Source organism: Anarrhichthys ocellatus, unplaced genomic scaffold (genome assembly GCF_004355925.1).
Source record: "Anarrhichthys ocellatus isolate YVR2014 unplaced genomic scaffold, GSC_Weel_1.0 scaffold43, whole genome shotgun sequence".
NCBI classification, from domain to species: domain Eukaryota; kingdom Metazoa; phylum Chordata; class Actinopteri; order Perciformes; family Anarhichadidae; genus Anarrhichthys; species Anarrhichthys ocellatus.
In genome coordinates, this window is record NW_022280073.1 from 1910662 (window position 1) to 1918827 (window position 8166).

The 8166-nt window shown below is 41.4% G+C and overlaps 1 protein-coding gene across 1 annotated transcript in view; it reads right to left on the reverse strand.

Moving 5' to 3' along the window:
* The window catches only part of vps13b (vacuolar protein sorting 13 homolog B), a gene marked incomplete at its 5' end in the record, with an annotated part of 268784 nt that extends 261484 nt beyond the window's left edge, over nucleotides 1-7300 (reverse strand). Inside the window, 1 exon segment of the mRNA XM_031868606.1 lies at nucleotides 7058-7300. Within this exon segment, the coding sequence (XP_031724466.1) occupies nucleotides 7058-7300 (243 nt within the window).
* Between the last annotated feature and the right edge of the window lie 866 nt (nucleotides 7301-8166).

An 8166-nucleotide genomic window follows, 5' to 3' on the forward strand; every position in this document is an offset into this window, starting at 1 on the left:
GTTACTCCTTTTTGTCACTTTCTGTCTCTACCAAAAGTAAATATCCATCTCTATAAATGTGGTTACATGAAGATAAATATAATGATAAATGACCCAAATCTGGTTGCCTTAGTCTGTGCAGCACCCAAAAAACTAAATGAATGAAACTAACTGAAAGCCTGTTGTGTCACACTCGCACACGACAATCTTTAAAGCAACATAAAGTGGTAAACGTGCTCCCTAATTTAATGCAACATCTCTCCGTAGTGTCTGTTTAGATTTAAAAGCATGTGCACTTCCTAATTGCGACACATTATCTCCCCAGAATGTTTTGTCCAAAGAAAGCACTAATAAAGCAAACATTAGCCCTAATTGCGAAGTAATCGTTTCCCAGACTGCAATATCACCGGGAGCACCCGGCAAGTAATGCGCTCCATTGAGGGATTGCTGCAGTCCGGATGGCCTGAGAGCAGGGATTAAATAGTGGAGCAGCAGCATCCTGCCCAGTGTATTGATCACCACTTGACTCACTGGGCGCAGGAAGCCGTTGGGCTTAATTCCCAGCCCCCCCTCTCCCTGACAGCTTTCCTGTGTCCGAGGAGCTGAAGTAACCTCATCCCACCAGGAAAACCAAAACTTCATCAAACCTCAAAGACAAAGCGGACTGAGGGTGACGCTGAGGGTTGTGCAGCGTTGGCTGAGAGCAGGGCCTTCTGGAAGAGCACACTTGTGCAGATGCTTCAGATCAGTCCGGAAAGCTCAACAGAGACCAGTGCAATGGGTCCATTTATGGTAACAACTTAAATGAGGGGACAGACACGTAGAGCATAGTGAATTACATGATTGGTGTCCAGACTTACTGACCAGAAAAATGTCAGCGCCATAACAACATCGAAGCCTTCCTTCTATTGAAGAATCCTATCACCCAGTGGGTTCGTCTGAGGCTAACAACGTACAGGACATGTGACAAAGACCGAGGGCACCCTCATCTCTGAATATAGTCTCCTCCCCAATGTCCTCAGATCCAGTCTCACCTGGAATATCTCCAAATCTGGCCAATATGAGACAAAATGTTGATATTATGCACACCCCATCCGTATACAATACAAAACAATAGACAATTGTTAGAGGGCAAATCTGTAGATGGGCCATAAAACAAACAGTGCATGTGGGATTTCAGGATACGTTTACATAAAGGCCTGATAAACTATAAACCCACTGGAGGTTTCGTCTTCATGGCCATTGAAATACGGCCATTTTATGATAAAATACAAGCAAATATAGAGAGACCGTCACACAGATTCTTTCAGAACCCCTCCCAAGCACATACGCTCTGATCCACTTCCGTCTCTCTGTAGTTGTCTTTGTCTCTCATCAGAAAACTTGCTTTGGCTTCCAACCTGCCCGAGGAATCCACAGTGTGCCAACATTACAGCATCTTTTTATTATTTACAGTAAGAGATGGGTCTTGTTACCGCTACGGGGGGTTGGATTCAAGGAAAGTGGATTCTCCGAAGCACCGTGTCTGCACCCTCTGTCTCCTCAGTCCTGAAGACAAGGCCCCGCTGAGCTGATGATCAGACGGATTTATGGTGCAATCTCTGTAAGCCATTTGCTCCCTGCGAGCCGGAGAATCAAAGGCAAGATTTCCGGATGGCATTGGGACAGAGATTATCCCGTTTGTGCTATCTGATTGCAAACTTCCACGGGGCTGTTTTCTTTTACTTGTTTAACTTTTTCCTTTGTGTTTGCTGACTTGTGAAAGAAGAGCGGCACAGGCACAAACTGTCTGAGGAGACAGTGAAGTTACACTTGAATGTTTTACATTTCCACTTGTTTTTCATTGTCACTAAGGAACATGTTCACACTCTGTCAACGAGAACATATCTCAATTTAACCCAGTAAAAAGTAAAGCCTAACTACAACAGACCACTGGGAACAGACCATACATCCCAGGTGTCCTATTTAGTGGGTTGTGAATTCAACCACTAGGTGGCAAATCCACATGTTGAAGCAGTAGCATCCACAATATAACTCATCGACCAGGTCACAATGACTTAAAACCTGTGTGAAATTGATTGTTTGATATTACAAAGTCATGTATTATATCTATAGATTTCTGTTCAACTTCGGAAACCAAAGTAGTAATCGACAACTTGGGGAAGGGCCGGGCGATATGGAGAAAATCATACATTACCAAATACCTCCATGTCAATACTGAGACGATATCGTATCGTTGACTATTGGTGCTTTCACTAAATATTTACACAATCACATTTTTGATGAATAATCAGCAGCAATGGATATACCAGTAGATGATTTCATGACTAAGTGTGTAAAGGTAAATAATAGAACAGCGAGAGCAGTCTGGTAAGAAAATGACATCACTTTACTTTAATGCAGCCTTTAAAACCCGGGAAAGACCTAGGCCATATTATCATACTACCATATTACCATATCTAAGATGATATCTAGCCTTGATAATCAATATATTGCACGGGCCTATCTCAAAGTTTTCCAGAAGGGGGTTTCCTAATTCACATGCATTACTCATTATTTAAGAGCAATGAGGTCTGGTAGTGTAAAGCTCTAAAAATAGTTTGGAAGGAATCTAACAGAAGAAAGGGCCTACTTGGACCATATGCCAAACCAACAAGTCTCAGAGGCACCTCCCCAAATCGTCTTGAGGCAATGCATCAATCAGAACCTCCACATCAGTGGCAAATGCACTCAGCAGCCATAAAACTCCCAGATCAAGCAGCGAGCCGAGCCAAAACCAGAAAGGCTCTCCTCGGTAAACCCAAGCCCTTATCTTTGTCTCGTAAAAAAATAAAGAGTGCCCGAGAGTGTTACGATCCACTGGAACTGCTGTCCAGCACAGTACCTCTCTCTGTCTTTGCTGATCACACCTCATCTTCAACATCTGGAGCAGTTTACATAGATGTCAAAAAAAAAGGGGAAAAAAAGTGCCCGTAATTTTGCAACATTACATCAATGACGGCTGTTAGGTCTTTCATTAAGGCCTGAGTTCAATCTTACCCATTCCTGTTACAAGTAGCCACAAATACAAGAACAAAACTCCTAAAAACAGCCGCACAGTAAATTCTATCTAAGGCTTTATCAATCTCCTCATTAGAGACAGGGATGCCTTAAATCAAATGCTCAGTATCGCATCACAGACCGGCTCAAATCCCCCACATGTGAGCTGAAAACATTAAAATGACAACCGCCTAATGAAAAAAATGACCAAATACAGAAAAAAAGTGTCCCGCATGGGAATAGTATGGTGTGAAGCTGGTAAAACTGGAGATTGCTGCTGCTAACTCCTTCCATGAGATTTCCACGAGGAGAAGAAGACATGGAGACCTTATGGGTTCTATTAATAACTGCAGGTTCCATAGGAGGCTCTGTATATGGAAAGACAGATTTTAAAAGCATTGTTTTATCCTGTGCAGCTCTTGACATTTTCAGATTGCTTTTTAATTTAGAACGGGCTCAGATCAAACAGTTCATTCATATCGAGTAACTCAAGAGGGGCCACCTCCAGTGTGTCTTTGCACAAGAGGAAAGAAGTTAAAGTTGACTACTACAGAACCCTTTCATCCCCATGACCAATCTCCTGTTACATACATTGAGCGCTTAGGCATAGACCAGGGCTTAGTCTAATTTCACGTGGAGATGTCCACACTAATTATTCGACTCCTACAAGAACTACAATGATTTACATTTTTGGACTTAGAAACCGAGACTGATCAGAAAAATACAAGAGCATAAAGTATCTACATGTACAATAAATCTGACAACTAAAGAAAAGTGGTAGTGATTTGATTTGAACGGTGTCTAATCTTCAAACAATGCGAGCAGCGGGAACACGATCACTTCCTGAGCTTTGCTTCAGAGCCCCGTGTCACTTTAGGACATAATAAGGCACATATGAAACCTCATGTATTTTGTTTGTAAATGGCCTCCAGTTTGTAAAATTGAACGTCAAAAACAAGTTGACAATATTTTTTTCTATTACTCTACTCTGTGCGCTACAAGTCCTCATTACAGCTCATTTGAAGCAATTACACTGTCAGCAGGAGCAGTAATCTCCGACTGCTGCTAAATGCCCAAATGTCCACATTTGCTGGAAACTATAATTGTGAGCTGCTCTTGGTGTGTTGCAGATGGGCCCTATTGAGCAATCTGAATACCCCTAATATTATCCAGTTCCTCTTGAGGGGAAGCCCGAACATTAAAAAAAGGTCCAAATAATTCCGGTCAAATTATACAGCCCTTAATGAACTTCAAAAGACGCACGGATGTTTTCACAGACCAGCGCTCAGGCTTTAACAGTAATTAGGAAAACAAACCATATTAATGATATCATTTATCATTTCCACACTTTGGCCGCATGAGGCCCGCCACAAAGTTCCTGTCTCTACTGGACAAAAGAAACACTAATCTACTGAATATAAAATGTACCATTTTCCATACACAGATCAGATTTTTTTCAAATCCTGTGGGCCATCACCCAAATGACTTGAGGGCTTCAGGGAGAACTGTCATGGCCCGGGTTTCTGCATACACCTATGCCAAACTCCCTGCAACCCTGCTGGAATCTGATTAAAACTGGACCAGGGCCTGACATGCACATGAACAGGATATCTAACCTCCAGAGAAATATAATCTCCTTCCTGTGAGACTAATGTGACAAAGGCCCACAGACCTTTTCCCTCAATCAAGGGAATTCTCTCTGGGCTGATCAAAGTGGAAAAGTGCCACCACAGAGATGACATGGCAAATTTTAGGATGTCAAAAGTGTATAAAGATTAAATAAAAGTCACCAAACTACACAAATCTAAAGCATAGAAGTATACTGGCAGCATTTCCTTGGCTAAAGAACAGTAGTCCGCCTTCTGCCTCCCACTCATAGGAGAGAAGTGTAGTGGTTCATTTAAATTCCACATGCTAGAAGGACTTCTGCTGTACGTCTGGCTTTGCTCCAAATTATGTCCCACGGGTGCACATACTGCTGAATAATTTGTCCAAACGTCCTTTGCAATTCCCCCGAAATCTTCTTTTGACTGAAAGCCTTTTACAAAACATCTGTAACAAATAGTTGTTTTGAGACTAGATGCATTACACCAGCACCGGTACCAGTACATGACCTAAAGCTGTGTATGAAGCACAAAAAACAAGTTTCAATTTCCATCGAACTGAAACCTGATCGCATGAGCAGTAGCCACCTGCATCGTATGATATTTACCATTAGTTCTGGGCAGCTCAGGCTCATGTGTTATAAATCATTTTTGCCACAGTCTATATAATTAGCTGTAATTGACTTCTCTAGAAATGTGTTTCTTCTGGGACATCTGGCCTTGAAACTCCCAAACTTCTCATAAAGGCCCAGCGCCGAGCTACACTTTCAATTTTGCAAACTGCATGGGTGGCAAAGATAGGACCAGGCTCTTCTGCATAAAACATCGAAGAAAAATGACTTTCATATACGCTTAAAAAGATTAACATAAGTATAATTCATCTAAATACAATGATATAAACATTTCTTACCGATAATTTACAGAGACAACATCTCACTCTTAAAGGTGCCCTGGGGGACTTTCTTTTTATATTCTGTGTCAATCACCAACACACGTCGTGTGTATTCTTGAGGTCTTGCAAACGTGCTGAATGCATTTTCTACTGATGAAGTCTGAAAACAGCATCGTTCACATTCCTGTTTCCTAGCTTGCAGTCTCTGCTGCAGTTGTTGGCGCGTTGTTGCATGAGACACTGGTAAAAGTGGTCTAAAAAGGCTACAGGGTACTTTTAATCAGCCTAATTTGATAGAGATGTGAAACAATCTCAGTTTCTTTATGAATGCAAGTGTAAATCTTGACAATGAGAAGCACTGCTCACTGCTTGCAGACTAAATCTCTCTCTCAAGTTTTGGTCAGTGATCAATGAAGACAGACGTGGTGAGTGAGAGTACCATGTCTTCCTGAGGGGAAATCATACTGGCAATGTAGAACCAACCATTCTTAAATAACAATGTGGGGAAAACACAAGCTAATATGCTGGAATCCATCAGTTTAACAAATAAAGGCAGGTGCATCTCTTGATAAATTGAAAGTGCATTTGCAATTAGTTGATTCTGGTAGTATGGATGACAAACACACTTTCATCCCCAAATTTGGAAATCTGCTCCTCATTGCAGACGAACATTACAGCGCTCGCTAATATACTTTTTTCCCCCAGAAGCTTTTGAAAATAAAGATTATCCAAATCACTGTTTTAAAAGGGCACAATTTGATAATTTGCCTCAACATGGTAACTGTACTTGTATAGTTCTTTTCTAGTCTTTCCGACCACTCAAAGCGCTTTAACACTACTTGTCATCATTCACCCATTCACACACTGAAGGCAAGGGCTAGGTGCCACCTGCCTATCAGACTAACTCGTTCACACACCGTAGGCACAGTTACGGGAGCAATTTTGGGGTTAGGTGTCTTGCTCAAGGACACACCGACGTGCAACTAGCGGAGCCGGGGATCGAACCGCCGATCCTCTGATTGAAAGACGACCAAACCAACTTGAAGCAGTGGGACAGAAAACTCCTGAAGGCCAGAGGGATTATTGGAGATGATTTGCGAAACAACTACAGATAAAAATAGTAATACTTGTTTATTTTCTTTGATTTGATTTATAACGAACGTATGGTATTCAAACATGAAACAAATATTCTGATTAGTAACTGATGCAAAAACAAGACCACATAACTGAAACTGTATGGAAAACATTGAACACTTAAATATGGATCCAACATAAACCAAAAATGAAATGAATAGGCTGTAGTTTCTTTTCATGTGATTTGACACAAAGTCATGATTATAGTGTGCCTTTGTCACAAAAAGCCCACCACAGGGTTTTTGTGTATTTGAAACAAAGGCCATTACAAAGCTTTGGAATGGAATGAGAAAGCTTAACATGGCATGAGGAGGATTTCACTGAAAAGACAAGAAGGTCTGGCCAGCCCTGTTTCGGCCCTGTAGTGGAATCAAGGGTAATGTGTTTGTCATACCAGTGGAGAACTAACCTGGACTCCATCCCTCAGCTTGAGGATGCACTCCATCGTGTTGATGGTAATGACCACTGGCTCCGAGCCCAGCTTGGTCCAGGGTACGTGGATACGCAGCTCATGGATGTGACCGCTCATGAACGTAAAGGGCAGCTTCAACTCCTGTAAATGAGCAAATAAATAAAGATGAAAACAACAGACAGCTATGAGACTATAGTATAGTATAAACTGTACTATAGTGGTACATCTGCGATGCAGACATCATTGTAAGGACATGTTGGGATATAACCACAGAGGCTTCAAGAACATTTGGAACCTTCATCTATTCATCCATTTTCTAAACCGGTCTTTGAAACTAATATTTGACAAAGAGAGGGTAGTAAAAACAACAGCTACAGATTACATATTGGTCACGCTTTTAACAAAATCAGTCAGATTTTGTCATAGGCGGACAAATTTCTGCTCTGCATCTTGAACTACTCTGTGTGAGAACAAGCACCATGAAACCAGACTGGCCACACACAAGCTTTACATGCCTCCTCTCAAAGTTTAAGCCCAAAAAATTTTTAACCAAACATATTTCTGAGAAAAAGCTGCGACAGATTTACAGTATGTCTGCTTGATAAGCCCAACAACGTTTCACTAAAAAATGAATCTTTATATTAAGCGCATGATCTCTAAATATACATTTCAAAAGAGGTACTGTTCAACTGAAATGCAATAAAACAAAGGAAAGGGGGGGATAATTGCCAAGGCTTTGACATAGCATTGCACATCAAAATCCTAACACGATTCCCACTGTCAGTTGGCCTAAAGCTGCTTCCAATAAGAACTTTCATCACAATCTCTGCTGGGTTAGGTAGTGTTTTGGTCTGCTCTTCAGAAGCAGTCAGAACCCACTCAAGAGAAGAGAGAGGTGGATTGATCTAATCCAGACATTACATGTGTAACAATGAACACTGTGTCAAAATAACACTGCAGAGCAACATATCTGGGTAAATCTATCAAACTCCTCCAGAATAACTAAATGACAGTAGAAATGCTGTGTTCCTGCTTGTTTTTTTATGCAAGTCAAGGCAATAGACTGGAACTGTGTATACACTGTAGCTAAGACTTGCTGGTGGCTT